This window comes from Lygodium microphyllum, chromosome 28, assembly GCF_053477565.2.
Source record: "Lygodium microphyllum isolate KBCC chromosome 28, Lygodium_microphyllum_v1.1.10, whole genome shotgun sequence".
In the NCBI taxonomy this organism is placed as follows: Eukaryota; Viridiplantae; Streptophyta; class Polypodiopsida; order Schizaeales; family Lygodiaceae; genus Lygodium; species Lygodium microphyllum.
The window spans coordinates 81,982,057-81,998,929 of NC_141162.1; the positions used below are offsets into that span (position 1 = coordinate 81,982,057).

General features: G+C 40.3%; 1 protein-coding gene across 1 annotated transcript in view; it reads right to left on the minus strand.

The window, feature by feature from the left end:
• The window catches only part of ATERDJ3A (DNAJ heat shock N-terminal domain-containing protein), a 112,579-nt gene that overhangs the window by 66,898 nt on the left and 28,808 nt on the right, over positions 1–16,873 (minus strand). The window contains exon 2 of the mRNA XM_087670514.1: positions 1,974–2,029. Within this exon, the coding sequence (XP_087526640.1) occupies positions 1,974–2,029 (56 nt within the window). The remainder of the gene's footprint in view (positions 1–1,973; positions 2,030–16,873) is intronic.

A 16,873-nucleotide genomic window follows, 5' to 3' on the forward strand; every position in this document is an offset into this window, starting at 1 on the left:
TGTTCAAATTGAACTGCGAAATTGATGACAATGTTGAACACCACGAAGCCCATTTTGTGGCTAAGATTATGCCCAACAAGCCATTTGCTTTGACATTTGCACCTATATATCATGCTGGGACCATTTGATGTGTCGTAAGCTCTAGCTATTGATGTTGCATGCATCGAGAGCTACATCAACTTGATATAAAAATTGCATTTCTTAATTAAGAAGGTTTATATCAATCAACTTCTAAGCTTTGAGGCTCCAGATTCTAAAATTATGCTAACTGCATAAGGCCCTCTATGTGTAAAGCAAGCATCCCATGCATGGTATGCACAGATGCATGTCCATTTTCTTAGAATGTATACCAACTCACAGTGACTAGTACATTGAATAGTGATCCCAATGATAGAAATATTATTAGCATACAATACATTGGTTGCAAAGCAAGTACATTCGAGATCCACTACATAATTGAGCTGTCCATCACTAGAGAAGCGGAGGTGTAACCTTCCCCTTGAGCCTTAGGCAATACTTTGGACCTTCTATGCTCTATTGAGCCTAAAAGAGCTCGATCCAAAATCAGCTCTAACTGAAACACATCAAGGTGAAGTGCATCATCGAGGACGATCTGCTCGGTCACTCTCCTCTATGGAGTTGCATTCTTTCATATGTGAAACAATACTCAAGCTTCATCAAGAAGCACATGGAGACTTTACCTCTAACTTTACTTGTCTCATTACCTCCACTCGATTCAGATCTTTCTCTCTCTTGAGCATTGCAATGAACAGCTTTTACACAGTTTTCAATTTAAGGTTTGTAAGCCCACTTTACTGCCTCTTAACCCTAACATCCTCCAAGGATGAGGATAAACCGTTTGACACCACTATCTCAAAAAGCAATTCAATGCTTAGCTTTTGTATGCCGCTCTTACCCTAGCATACAATATTCCATTTGTCAATTGACTAGAGTCATGAATAAATCTAGTGCATAATATTTGCAAGAAGTGAAGCATGTCTCACATTACCTGGAAAGCGCTAGGGATTTAGGTCTCTTTTATAGGCAACACTAACATCTCTTATAGTGGCAATTAATGCATGCTCAGTACATCATGCATCTCTTAATTTATCAAGCCCCATGAAACTAATTTCACTATGGCTACACTTGAAATGACATTAAATACATTGGGAAAATGGAAATCTCAAGGATGGGTTTGACTCACAATGACAAATGGAAAGAAAAACTAGTCAAATTGACCCCAATATTGCAATTGTGTGATAGAATTGAGGCTAGTCAGATTGGCCCCCATACAGCAATTGTGTGATGAATTTGCAAATTGGCACTCAACATCATTCATGCCAATCGTAACAAATTTCGGCCTTAAATGTTTGAATGATGTAATATTTGATGGCATTCTCCTACAAAAAGGACTCAGGAAACTTATACACCAATATTGTAATGAACTAACGATGAACATAATGGGAAATTGGGGATTGGCACAAAGTTGCACTATATTATATTTGCTTATATGGTGGAAGCTCCCCCTAATGTAGTACTTGAAATCAACTTTCTACCCCTTGGCTGCTTCAGAAATCTGAGAGAAGGATGCAATCTATTACATGCTCACAAGAGGAAGTCCTAACAAATTACTAAACAAGTTGGGCCTTCATGTAGGTTGCATATCTAACTATGTAAGGGTAATGCATCTTCAACTTCAAATTGTAAATAATAAAGGATCAACTGGTAGATGCACACCCTGGTGGGTCACACATATCAAAATTAACCAAAACTAACTTCATGCTGCACATCTGAAGACATTCAACTGAAAAAAACAAAATTCAATCGATGATGCATCGCTTAAAAAGAAATATTTGCTCAGGACAATATACTCTCACAATTAGACAATGCAAAAGTAGAGAACAATGCATGCAAACTTGATTTAACCTCCAAGAAATCCATTCAATTGAACCATGCAGTTGACCCACATATACCTATGGAATGCTTTTTGAATTTCACGTTGGCTGGCATTTTTCTCAACACCGAGTATCTGTGAAACAAGAAAGGATTGGTATGAAATAACTCTAGCCTCTTCATTAACAAATTCATAACTTGAAGTAACTACATTCAGAAATGTAGCTTTGTTTACACAGCTATTCATAATCAAGAACTCTTAACTCACCGTTCTAATCAAGTCAACATTGCAAAACAGGAGAATTGATGTAAACAGCATAATTACTGGTATTGACATGGGACATAAGGCCTGTGTTCCGCAGGAGTTTTGGCATCCAGATATATAGATGCCTGACAATCATGCTGTTGACCTAGGTTATTGAAGCCTAAAAGACTATAGAATGACATTTTGATAGTAAGCAGCCCAAAATGGACATTTGGCAGACCCTGAATCTTTCGGGCTACATATGAAATCCCCTCATTTATTTCAATAGTAGCCTTAGCAATGATTCTTACATACCAGATTTTTGCTAAGGGGAAAAAAGTAATTTATTAAGAAAACTAAAATAAACAAATTTGAGAGCAGAACCATTGACTCTCACCTTGATTTCAGCCATCGTTTCTTTGCATGTCTCTAGAGAAAATTTGGCAAAATTTTGTGACACATCACAGAAATCAGAATTGCCACCTTCAATCCCATGTACCTAATGTGACTTTTTATTTTCTCGGCAATGCAATGCATTCCAAGGTTCCAAGGTGTGAAGATATGCTAGGGCTTGCACTCAGAAAACACAATGTACGAACACAACTAAAAAACAATAACCTGGAGTGCGGAATAGGGAAGAAGAGATAAAATTGAATAAATAGTGTATGTTGAATGATGAATGAATGTCCTCACTATCTCCTCAAGCTAATCTCTGTCTCCACCTAACACAAACAAGTGAAATGACCAACAGTAGGCAGCCTATAAATCGGCCTTTAAAAACACAATATAATAGCCAAGTTGGCCAGTTTTAAACTGGCCAACTGCACCCGAACTGCAATCATTGAATAAAATAATAATAATAATGTTGCAACAGCTATGGTCACAGGGATGTGAAATTTTTGAGATGCTTTAATCTTGCTAGTAACATTTCATTAAGTTAATAATCAAACATCCAAGCACGTGTTGCACATGGCAATTATTTCATAGTAATAGGCCAAGGACCTCAAGGATGCAGTGGGTGTCAAAGAAAAACTTGTGACAAGTTACGCCAGCTCCGCTTTGGTTGTCAATTGGTGCCAATTTTGACCCTAGGATAGTTGTTTGGACATTAAGTGTCAATAATGAATTTAGGGACTAGGCATTAATAATTAATTAATGCCAATCTAAGGGTCAATAGAGGTTACGGACCACTCCATGTTGCAAATGGCCGAGCCAATTTATTTATGGATGGGCACATTTAACTTTGGGTAGGCTCAAAAGGACTGAAATTAATTTTCAGATTTAATTAATTTTGAAATTTAATTTAATAACTGGATAATACTGAATATTGGGTTTAGAAGACTACCACTTGATGCAAACACCCATGCAGCTGAGAAAAATGATTTTGGGCTAGTGAAGGCTGCTTTTCATTCATTCGACTAGGGAAAGAGAGAGAGGGAGAGCTGCTGATCAGTTTTCACGCCTGATTTCAGCCATTGGACATAGGAGACAACAGCCAAAAGGTCAAAGAGAGAGCCAACAGCATAGTCATTTTCAAGAAAAACAAACATCTGAAATACACAATTCAATTCTGATGTTTTTTTTTCCATCAAAATTTTGGGAAATTTCAAAAAAAAACATTGATTTCAGGTCACTTTTGCTTGTTTAGTGGTCCTAAGTGCACACAGCTGGAAATCGCCTTCTCTCACTCAAACAAACTGAAAATCACTGCACAAAGTCCACAAACTGTGGGAAACACAGCTGCCTGCCTGGAAACATTGCTACTCCCAACTTTTTGACCACTCAGTAAGCGCTCTCTCTCTCTCTCTCTCTCTCTCTCTTTTTTTCGTAAAAGGTAATTGTATTAATTATGAAAAGAAGTACAAGTTTACATGATTACAAGATACACGGTGGCTCTGCGCCATCGTGTCCAAAAACTCTCTCGCTACAAGAAATAAACAAACCCAAGAGTTACAAAAAGTCATAGCAAAGACGCAGCGGAAATTGCCATATGCCAGGGAAGCAAGTCCTCCGGAGGGAGCAAGTCAGAGAGCCGAATAAGATCTATCTGCCAGAGTAAGAGACCTTTAAGCCTAGCCATGTGCCCCTGAACATTAGAGGTGGAATAAAAAATAAAAGCATTCCGAATGGTACAGTTATGCCAACAGCCCCAATATCTAAGAAAGTGAAACAAGATCTTCATATGTGGCTATGTCGGTGTGGGGTATTTGGGCTGCACAAAAACCCAATCAAACGGGCGTAGCGAGAAACCGACCACCGCGCGCTAAACTGCCGACAAGAAGGACCAGATTTTCTTAGCGAGAGGGCAAGAAATAAATCGATGACGAGCCAATTCCACACTGGTGGTGCAAAAGAAACAAGTGCCATTGGAGATGCAACGCTTGGAAAGGGCTGAAGCCAGCAGAAGGCCACCAATCATTACTCTCCAAAGAAAGACCTTATATTTGAAAGGTGTCTTGTTCAACCAAGCTTCCATCACCGTTACCCTCCACCACAACCGGGATTTACGCAATCCCCATAGAGCATTAGCTTTAGTAACCAGCCATTGATGATCTTTATTCAGAAAATGATACACCTGGTTCACTGAAGCCTTTTCCAAATTCAGCCGGCCTGCAAGGTCCCAGTCTTGCCAAGGACGATCCAAAGCAAGGGAAGGAAAGGGTTGTCTGTTCTAGAGCATCGTCAAAAGTTGTCCCCGTAAATCCCTGTATCCACGAGGGATCCTGAAAAGTCTCCTGGCTGTACGAAACGCTATCAACACATTGCGATTGGCAAGGGTGGCATCTGCAACTGAAGTCAAGCCCAAACATGCCATGCGGTTAAATTTTGGCCTGAGCTCATGTTTGCCTTCCCAAAAAGTTAATCGCGAGGCTGCCAACAATTCCAGTTGAAAAGAGTTAGTAGCTAAGCGGTCCTCCGCTGGATCCCACTGAGCCTTCTAGAGAACCAATTTCCAGGAACATACCAAATGAGCAAGCAAGGAGGATGAAGGACTAGAAAACCAAGAGTCTGCATTAAGAACATGCCACCAAGAACCCCAATTTTGGATATTACCATGCAGAAGCCCGTGATCCTCAAGAAAATAACGGGCTATAACAACCCACGAGTGATGATCCAAGCACATGGCGCGAAAAAGAGACCAACGGAGTGCCAGCATATGAGTTTTGGCATCTAAGATAGCCCCACCACCCATGCGTTTCAGGGTACATGCATGCGACCAAGAAATCCATGAAATGCCTCCATGCAAGGAATCCTTCTTCCATAATATGAAACGAATATACTGCGTAAGAGCATTCAATGTAGTAGTAGTCCAAGGCAGCAAGGGCAAGAAATATGTGAGCATTGGCACCACAATTGTCTGAGCCACTTTGAGGCGAACATGGAAGGGCCAAGCCTGTGACTTCCAATACCGAAATTTCGCTGCCAGTTTCTGTGAAATCCACTCTAGTAGCTGCTTTGGCGGAACATCAACACCCAAAGGGTACCCAAGATACCTGACAATGGAACCATGAGGAACAACCATTCCCTGCCAGTCCAAAGACTGCAAATCCAACTCCGTGCAGCTAAGAATAGCTGATTTCAAAGTATTGATGCGAAGACCAGAGGCCTGACCAAAGAGAGCCCAAACATCTAATGCTTTACGAAGTTTATCCTTGTCCGCACGCAGAATCATAAAGCTGTGATCAGCTAAGGATTGACCAATGAAGTGCTATCCAGAAGGAAGAGACAATCCAACCAACTGCGAACAAGCTGCCAGATGAGATAATATCGAAAGAACTGGATGAGTCGCAAGGGCAAAAAAGAGAGGACTCAAAGGGCAACCCTGTCTCACAGAACGGGCAAGGACAAAAGGCTCGGTAACACCCCCATTCAGCATGACTCGCGAAGATGCCGCAGCACTGATGGTGTAGATCAGACAAGACATCCGAGCACCAAAGCCCATAGTAGACATAAGTTCTGCAATGAAAGACCAGTTCAAATAATCAAAAGCCTTTTCCAAGTCCAATTGAATCAATACCACCTCCTGATTAGAATGCCTTGCATAGTCAATAGCCAGTTGCGCATCTAATACATTGTGCAGAATGTTGCGGCCCTTAATGAAACCATATTAGAGAGGATACACCAGGGCAAGAATATGCTTATGGAGCCGATTCGCCATTAGTTTGGAAAAGATTTTATACATAGAACCCATCAAAGAAATTGGTCACCAATGTTTCAACATAGACGGCAAAGGAACTTTTGGAAGCAGTTTAATAAGTCATTCTTTCCATGACGAAGGCATGAACCCCGTTTCCCACACCTGCTGAAACATAGCCGTCAATGGTTTCACCAGTTGGATAGCAAATACCTCAAAGAACTCATTGGTGAGACCATCCTAGCCAGGACTTTTATCCTTGGGCAAGTGTAACAAAACATCCAGAACCTCCACCTCACAAATGTCTGTCTCCAAAGTAGCTTGCATGTCCTGTGGAACCTGATTGCAGACCAGATCATAGAAAACTGAGCGGGCATGAGTAATATGGTCTGAAGGTGGAGAAGTGGAACCAAGAAGGTCGAGGAAATAATTACTACACATATTCACAATAGTCTGTGGATCAATGACCATTTGACCTTCTGCATCCTGGAGTCTAGTCATATTTTCTCGAGCAGGAGAGACATGACATTGGCGATGGTTCTCACCATCTTCTTCCATTGCTCATGCTTTAGGATGTTGAATGCAAGATTGCACTCGATCACCATGCGTGCAATCTCAACATCGGCTTGTCGTTGCCTTTCTCTAAGAAAGGCAACCGATCCACGTGTATGACCGGGAGCTTGAGAGAGAGAGGATTGCCTCTCCGGTACCGCATGAGCCTCTAACCTTTGCCTTTTTCCAATCCAGAGCCCGAAGCGGATGTGGAATCGATACCACCAATGGTGGAGGTCTCACCCGCATCGGTCGAAGATAGGCCTACATTTAAGGCTTCCTCATGAGTAGGCATAGGTATAGATGCCGCCGCCGCTGATCCGCCACCTCCTCCTCTAGTGGATCCCCCTCTCATCTTGGCGAGAATCTCGTCCGCAATGTATTGAGGGATCGACTTGCACGGAGCGACTTGCCCCCCTGTCTTGGAAAGATATTGGAGAAGCTGGGTTGCACCACTTGTGTAGCTCTTCCTGCAATACTTGCATATCCAATTGTGGGAGTTGGACTTCTTTGTGTCCCTCTCCACATGGATGGCGTGCAAGTTGAAGGCCTCATGCTTCTCACATGTCATGGTGCCGAGGCAAGGCCAGAGGGTCGATGGGAAGAGAAGAGAGTGAGATGATGCTTGAGCCTTGAAGAGGGAGGGGATCGGGGAAACTTGGAAAGTTGGAAGAAGAACGAACTTTGAAAAGGGAGAGGATGGGAAGAAGACTCAAGAGAAGAGGGGAAGAGGAGAGAGGAAGAGAGAGCTTAGAGGGGATGGGAGCTTGATGCAACCTTGGAGACTTGGAGACAAGAGCGAGGGTTGAGGAGAGAGTCGAGACTTGCAAATGATCAATCGTGCCCAGTTTGCGACTTTTTTCCCAGCCCGTTTCGCGCGGAAACTCCCTGGATAGCTCGCCTTGTCCCGCAAGATACGTGGCCAAAACATGCTTAAAATATCGTACAAAACAGTACGGATACGTACCGTACGGTTCGTATGGTACGAACCTGTCCGTTCAACGTACGAGTGCAACCCTGGTTTTTTCATTGACTAAAAAGTTAAAAGTGTATTATGCATTTTAGCTTTAACTGCACTTGTGAAAAATCAATCTGATTGTAAGATTAACACTCTCCATTCGGACCAAGGGGGGGAATATATGTCTTCATTACTGAATTCCTTTCTAAAGCAAAAAGGTATTGCATATCAACTTACTACTGCATATACTCCATAGCAGAATGGGGTTGCAAAAATAAATAATTAGTCACTCATGGAGATGACAAGACGTATGCTGAAAGCTAAGAAGTTGCCATATGTTTTTTGGATGGAGGCAGTTATACGTACTTGTCAAGTTTTGAATAGGTGCCCTACTAAAGCATTGAAAAATATTACGCCTTTTGAGGTTGGGACAGCCGTAAACCTTCAGTTGGTCACTTTTGTACCTTTGGGTATCTTACATATGCTCATATTTCCAAAGCTTTGAGAAAAAAGTTCAACAATAAGACTATCAAATGTATATTTGTGGAGTACAATAGTGAAAGCAAAGGATACACATTGTACAATCTTGTATCCAAGAAAGTTTTGTAAGTAGAGATGTGATTTTTTATGAAAAAACAAAATTACATGTTGCTGGTTATGACACATATCAGGCTGCAAAAGATGCGTTTGAAGGGCTGCTGCCCTTCTTTTTTATGATACAGCTGGAGCACAAATTGTTCAACCAACTGCATTAAATAATGCAAAAATTCAGTCTATGGATAATCAGAATATTCAACAAGATGTTGAACAAGAGGTTCAACAAGAGCATGTACATAATCAAGAAGCTAGGCACACACCTACATGGTATTTGCAAACTATGCAAGATAGTCATTTGAATGCTCGTATTGCTGGTTGTACTTGAAGGCAAACACATCTACATGATTATCCTAATGCTATGGTGTTTGTTATGGCAGCAAACACACATGATGATGATGAGCATGATTCTTTTGAGGATGCACAGCAGACTGTGCATTGGATAGCAGCAATGCAAGCTAAATATGATTCTATCATCAAGAATCAAACATGGGATTTAGTTACGTTGCATGTTGGGAATAAAGCCATTGGTACTAAATGGGTTTATAAGCTGAAATGAAAAGCAGATAATACCATTGATAAGTACAAAGCTAGGCTTGTGGCGAAAAGCTATGCGCAAAAGAAAGGCATTGATTATGAAGAGACATTTGCTCCTACATCTTGTATGACCACTATCAAGTGTACCCTTGCATTGGCTGCTCATTATGGTTGGATTGTGCACCAGCTTGACATTAAAACTGTATTTTTACATGGGAAACTTCAAGAAGAAGTGTATGTACAGCAGCCCATTGGTTTTGCAATTAAAGGATCCAAACACTTGATATGCAAGCTGAAAAGGGCCTTGTGTGGTTTGAAACAAGCTCCACGAGCTTGGTATGCAAAAATTGGTGCCTTCTTACTCAGCCAAGGGTTCATAAACAGCCCATCAGGGTCTACTCTTTAGGTATGCAAAGAGCAGCGATCGGTTGCTGGTCATTTGTCTTTATGTGGACGATCTTCTACTCACATGGACACATGCTAATCAAATTTCAGCATTTAAGAAAAATTTGCAACAAACTTTTGATATGTCAAATTTGGGGCCTTTGCATTACTATTTGGGCATTCGGTATATTCATGATGCTAGATGCATTGGATTGTCATAGTCCAAATATATTGGTAAACTCCTTGAGAGATTTGGCTTCCAAGATTGCCGATCAATAAGCACATCGATGGAGACAGGACTTAAGCTGCCTTTGCATGATGACAATGGTATGTTTGACATCATACATAACCTCTAGCAGTTGCAGCACAAGGCCACATATTCAATTTGTAGTTTCAGCCTTGAGCAAATATATGCACAATCCACGCATGTCACATTGGCAAGCTGTGAAGTGTATTTTCCATTACTTGCACGGCACCAAGACTCTTGGATTGCTTTATGCCAAAGAGAGGGCTACTACAATTACATGCTTATCGTGATTCAGATTGGACTGGTGATTTTGATTCTCATTACTCTACCAACGACAATGCACCTTTTGAAACCGGTCTATGACTCACATAACGCAGTAGTCCCTTCAATTAATACCTAGTCTTTTCACATATACACACAAATAGAGACCTCACTCCCTCGCTCAACACCATATTGGCCCCAAAGACCGGTGCTCCTCTCGGTATTTCTTTATCAATTAAAAGATGAAAGGTTACAAAAAAATGAAATGTTTCAAAGTACAAAACCTATGAACACTTGGCTTTCATCTTTTCTGAGTAAATTTCAGCTGCATAAGGACAGTACAGCATATCCAAAACATCCCTTTCTGAGTAAATTTCAGCTACATAGGGACAATATAGCATATCCAAAACAACATCCCTTTCTAAGTAGGAAAACACTTTCTGTGAGCATAACTCAATAATTCAAGTATAGAATTGCAATCTGCAGAACTCTGTATTTACTGTTTTTACTTGTTTCTTGACCTGTTCTCAGCCTTATTCCATTCCAAATCTGTTCCATACCAGTTGGACTACAAACCCTTTTGACCCTGGCATCATTCCAATAATAAAACAGTCCTGCAAACAGCACTAAATCAGAGCTGAAAACCCTGTTTCTGTGTGGTGTGGTCATCACTTTCTTTAGTGCCTGCATTGGAGAAGCAATCAGCTACTCCTGAACCCGGACAGTGAGGCTCTTGCCTCAACAGAAGTGCAAAGAAAACACAAGACTATACATTCGATGGAATCAGCCCATCACGCAGGGCATTTTCTTTGAGAATAGAGAGAGAGTTGACCAGAGGGAGCAAGCTCTACCTCTGAGTCAGAGATGAAGTACTCTCCATAGCTACTGTACTTGCAGCAATCTGCCCTCACCCCTTGAAAACTTCACGCTCAGATCTGCCCCTTCTGCCTACTACGTTTTTTTAAAAATGCTCTCTCTCTTTTGGGAATTTGTGGCCAAATTGTGACACATGGCATACATGTAACAATTTTTCCGCTTAAACCTTCTAGTCTAAAATTCTCCATGATCGGTGCAAAATTTGACCTCAGCATAGACCAGAGAATCAATCCTCGTGCAAAAACAAAGATAATGACGTGAATAGATTCTAGGGTCCAAAAATAGTAACTCCCTAAATTTTAGGAATGGTGACCTCTACATTCCTCAAGTTGTTCTGAGCAACTTTTATCATTGCAACTACATCAAAAAGTGTAATGTGGCGCAGTTACGGTGACTTTTATTCTGTGAGCATTCTTACATGTGCATCTTCTATCTTGGCCAAGCTCATTGTCATGTGCCATCTCCAGGGGCTAAGCACACAATCCCAAACCATTGACATTCTATTCTTCAATGCCAATCCAATATGAAACCGGTCCCAAGGCTCGGACAAACCATTAGTCCAATTTGTCCTAATGGCCGCCTCTTCTGGCCATGCAAAGATCCCGGCTTAATCCAAGAGAACTCTAGGGGTAAAAAGAAGCAACAACTAAAAAAATAAATAAAATAAAATATTTATATAAGCAAATAAAGAATGCAACTGCAAAAAGTATCACTACCCGGTGACATACCCCCCTCTTGAAAGAAGCAAGTGACCTCGATTGCATGCCACATATGCTAACAGATGACACATGTCAATAACAAGATTCTCCATGTTATTAGTGACATCGCATGTATCACTTGCTAACAAATGACACGGGGCGATGGTAGGAGTTTCCCCACTACCATTTGTGTCATTGCAAGTTCAAGTCCCACATAGGTGGAGGATTACATCCTATATCCAACTATGATTACTAGGAGTCTTTCTAATATACATGTTTCCGGATGCAACACAAGGCGATAGCACGGATCACCGAACTATTAGTGTCACAACATGTATAATCATTCAACTGAAGTGTAACAAATACAACTTCAAAGCACTGAGATTTCATTTAATGATACACATGTTAATGCTAAGTGTAAACCATACATCGTGCATTATTCAATGAGATGCAATATTCAACTGTATAATAGAGAATGTACATTGCTTCAAAAAGCATTTTAAGTCACTGTGGATTCCAGTAAGAAAGCTTCTCAGTAAAGTTGCAAAAACTGAGGCGAATCTGCCAATTCAGCCTCTTCTATCCATTTGGCATCCATTGGTGAATACCTCTTAAACTTCACCAAAAATCTTCTTATAACTCTACCTTTCACTTTCCTATCCTTATGTGCCAAGATCTGCTCACGAACTAGAATCTCATCTAATTCCTCTACTTTAAGTTGTTCCTCTAGAACCATATCTTCTAGCACTTCACCAATAAAAGGCCTCAATAGGCTCATATGGAATGCATTATGAATTTTCCAATTCTCTAGCAATTTCGGCCTATTTGCCACATCATTAATCTTCTCTGAGACTTGAAAAAGGCCATAGTAACGTATACTCAACTTTGGAAACAAATATTCCTTGCCCTTCTATTTTCTCAAATGTGCCTTTTCAAAACGCAATAAGACCCAATCATCCTTTTTGAACAAGAGATCCCGATGATGACTATCAGTAGCTCTTTTCTGTTTAGCTTGCGACTTTTCTAAGGCATACTTGACCTTTTTATATGCTTCTTCCCAATCTTTTACATAACGATTTACTTCAAAAATGTTATCTTTTGTCTGCAAAATGGGAGGCAATTTCTTTCCACTTTCCACAATCTCAAAAGGTGCTTTGCCAGTAGATGAGTGCACTGTATTATTGTATGCATACTCCACCAATGGCAAGTACTGTTCCCAAGAAGTCTTATGATCTAAAACATAACACTTCAGTAGATCTAAAACAGTCGAATTTGCTTCTTCAGACTATCCATCAGTTTGTGGATGGAAAGAAGATGAAAATTTCAGCGTAGTGCCCATATTTTCAAACAATGCTTTCCAAAACAAGCTAGTCATTCTTGGGTCTCTATCACTGACAATTGACCATGGCATTCCATGGTACTTCAAGATATTATGCATAAATATCTTTACCATGTGTTCTGACTTAGCCTTTTTCCTTACAGGAATGAAATGTGCTTGTTTGCTGAATCTGCAAATGATAGTCCATATTTCATCATTCCCTGAAGAAGTTCTTGGAAGATCAAAAATGAAATCCATGGCAATACTTTCCCATGGCCTTTCTGGAATAGGCAGTGGTTGCAATAACCCTGGTGCCTTCTATCTATCAAATTTGACCTTTTGGCATGCAAGGCAAGATCTGAAATATGCACCAACATTAGATCTCAAGGTTGGCCAATAGAAGAAAGCCTCTACCACTTTGACTGTAGCATCTATACCACGATGTCCTACATACGATAAAGCATGACTTTCTAATAAAACTTTTGGCCTTAGCTGTTTTGTAACGCATAGTCTTCGATGCATCATGATAAAGCCTTCTTTGAACACATAATGATCATGATCTTGGCCATTGATCAACTGTTCATAGCTTTCAAAGAAATCTTCATCATCAACACATTGTTCTTTCATATCATCCAATTCATGGTGATAAGAAATTGAAACAGCTGACACCTGCGGTTTGCGAGATAAAGCATCTACAACTACATTCTTCTTGCCTTTCACATGCACTATCTGAAAATGAAACATAGATAGGAAATTTACCCAACGCATGTGTTTCTCTGACAATTTAGCTTGTGTGAGAAAGTATCTAAGTGTTTGATGATCCGTTTGCACTACAAAATCAGCACCAAGCAAATAGTGCTTCGAACTAGAGAGTGCATGGATCACAACCAATAACTCTTTCTCATAAATTTAGTAAGTCCTTTCAACGACAGAAAATACTCTACTCTCGTATACCACAACTCAGCCATTCTGCATTAATACAACACTAATGCTATTTCCACATGCATCACACTACACTACGAATGGCTTAGACAGATTTGGCAAAATAAGTACTGGATCTGTAGTCATTTTCCCCTTCAAACATCTAAATACTGATTTCTCTTTGTCAATCCATTGCCATTTGACATCCTTCTTTTCAAGCGCATGTAAAGGAGAAGCAATCTCTGCAAAGTGTCTTACAAATCTTCTATAGTAAGAGCATAGGCCAAGGAAACTACAAACATCATGAACGGTTTTCAAGTCTCGCCAAGAGACAATTGCTTCTATCTTTGTAGGATCCATCTTCACACCATCTTTAGAAACTATATGCCCAAGGAAGTGAATCTCTTCCAAAAAGAAATCACTCTTCTTGCCATTAATGGGCAATCTGTTACGCTTAAGCTCATTAAAGACTGTAACTAAGTGTTTTCTATGCTTCTCTTCATTCTTTGAAAAGATAATCATATCATCAAAGAATGTGCCAACGAAACTTTGATAAGGGCGGAAAATTCTATCTATCATCCTGTTAAACGTGGCAAGAGCATTGGTCAATTCAAACGGCATGACTAATAATACATAGAGACGAAATGTCAATCTAAAAGCAGTCTTATGGATATGCTCTGGCCTGATTCTGATCTAATGGTACCCACTTTTCAAATCTATCCTACTAAACATTCCTACTCCCTGTAATCGATCAAGATTGTCATCAATCCTCGGAATCAGAAACCTATTCTTGATCATGTTCTTATTCAAGGCTCTGTAGTCAATACACTTTCACCAAGAGCCGTCTTTTTTCTAAACTAGCAACACAAGTAAACAAAACGGAGAACTACTAGGCTAAATTAGTCCCTTCTCTAAAAGCTCATTAACCTGTGTCATAATCTCTTTCTGTTGTGCTGCACTGACCCTGTACGGTGGCCTATTGGGCGAACTAGTCCTTGGAATAAGATCTATGGTATGATCTTCACGCCTCTCAGGGGGTAACTCTCCTAGTTATGAATCTGAAAAACAGTCGCTAAATTTATCCAAGAAAGCCCTTCTACTTTCATCTAGTATAGACACATTACTATCTACTTCATTAACTTGCTTTGCAAAAACCAAGTACGCAAATATATGATTTTTCATTACAGAAGTAATTGCAGAAGCAGAAACAACTGGGACAGACTCTCCTTTAAGCTTCATATCTAACACATGAGTCTTGCTCCATGTACAAGAGTAATCGTTCTGTTGTAAGTATCCAAGATAGCATGCTTCCTATAGCACCATGGAATACCCAACAGAACATCACATCCCTCTAAAGGCATAATATGGAACCCCTCTGTGTCCACATAGCTCTGAATGTGCATACGCAGTTTGCCAAGAATGGGGGTGACAGGTTCAATATGTCCTGGGCATGCCAAATCAGCCTGTCTAACTAGTCCCATTTCCTCGTGACGTATGCCCAACTTAGCTGCCAATGCCGGTGAGATAACATTTGCACGAGCCCCAAGATCAAAGAAAATAAGCACTGTGGAATCTTTGATCTTTCCCCAAGCTCTGCACAATTCTGTAGCATCATCAATTGATTAATCTCCCACCATATCAGGCACTAAGCCAATACTGAGCTTCTTTTTACTTGGCGCATCTTTATCCTCTACATCTTTAAAAGATTGCTGTAGGCACTTAGAAGCAATATGGCCTTTCTACTCACATATAAAGCATTTCCCATCCATCATTAAAGCCTTTCTTTCTTCAAATGATTTGCCAAAAAGTGGCCTCTTCTCTCCTTTGCCCTGTTTAAAATAAGTCTAAGGCTGCTGCTGAAAACTTTTCTTCCAAAACGACTTCTTTTTAAAGCTGGTCTTTTTTGGAAATTGCTTCTTCTTCTTGCCATGATTCTGCTTAAACTGAGAATCCTTCTTTTCAGTGCCTTTAAAGCTGTCAGCTTTTCCTTTCAACAATGCATTTGCCACACCAGCATTTTCATTTAACTGTACCATATTTATAACCCTGGTCTTGGTACAATAATCCCTGATGGCTTCGGGTAAACCGCAACAGTACTTTTCAATTTGTTCTGACAGAGGCACTTTCCTATAAGAACTCACTGGCAAAAGTGCTTCCCAAATTTTCTTATTGTACTCTTCTAAATCCGCACAATTTGTTGCGTCCAATTTATGCCATGCGGTCATGGCATCTACTTCAAACATGTTAGTTAACCATGAAGCTGCAAACTGCTATTTAAAATGGACCCAAGTGGCAGGTGCATATCCTTGCATCAACAATATGTTCCACCACTGCGAAGCATTATCTTTCAAAAAAGTTGTAACCTTCCGCACCTTAGAAGTCTCAGTAAAATTCCCTCCAATATAAGCTGCATCAAACTGCTATATAAATGTCAAAGCTTTCAGCTTATCTTGCATACCATTGAAGGTTTCAAACTTTAATGCTTGGCCACCCTCTTCATAGTCTTTAGGCTTTGCACTTTTTGGTGTCAGGTTGTCATAGACAAGTGGCTGTAAAAAGGGAAATCCCTTAGATGCATTATCAACATTAATTTTACCTGTCTTAGCTGCCATATGTCCACTAGGCTAAGAAAAACCAGCCGCTGCATTTCGTACTCCAGGCATCAAATAAGGACTCTACAAAGTCTGATAACCGGGCTGTAGACCAATATTAGCATAAAGTGGGTTCACTGCCTCAATAAGCATTATTCCTGGTGGCAAAGGGCAAGTATCCCTGATAACCAGTGGGTAATCCAGCCATTGCTTGAAAAACTGACCCACCACCAAAGTAACCAAGATAGGTAGCAAACTGAGGAGGAATAGTCTGTTGCGCCACTTGTGCATAACTGCCTTGACCATTCACTCCATGGTTCTATACTTGTGCTTCTTGTTGAACTGGACCTGTATCCATGTTTAGTGTCCTTTCCGCATGCTCACGCACATTAGAGGTTTACCTTTTTGAGTGCTCCATGGTATGATGTGATGACTCAACTTGAGAATCCTCATTATGTGACTTCAAAAAATTTTGCATCTGAGGATTCTTTACAAGCTATTCGAAAGAGCCAACCATATCACTTTATAAGAACAACATTTGAAACCATAAAGATCCAGAAAATTATCATTTTTCTATTAAATCCCACATTGTGAGTTTTTACGGTTTTGATTTCCATTACATGAAGAATTACTAAAAATTAATGATTACTCTATGATTTTAGAT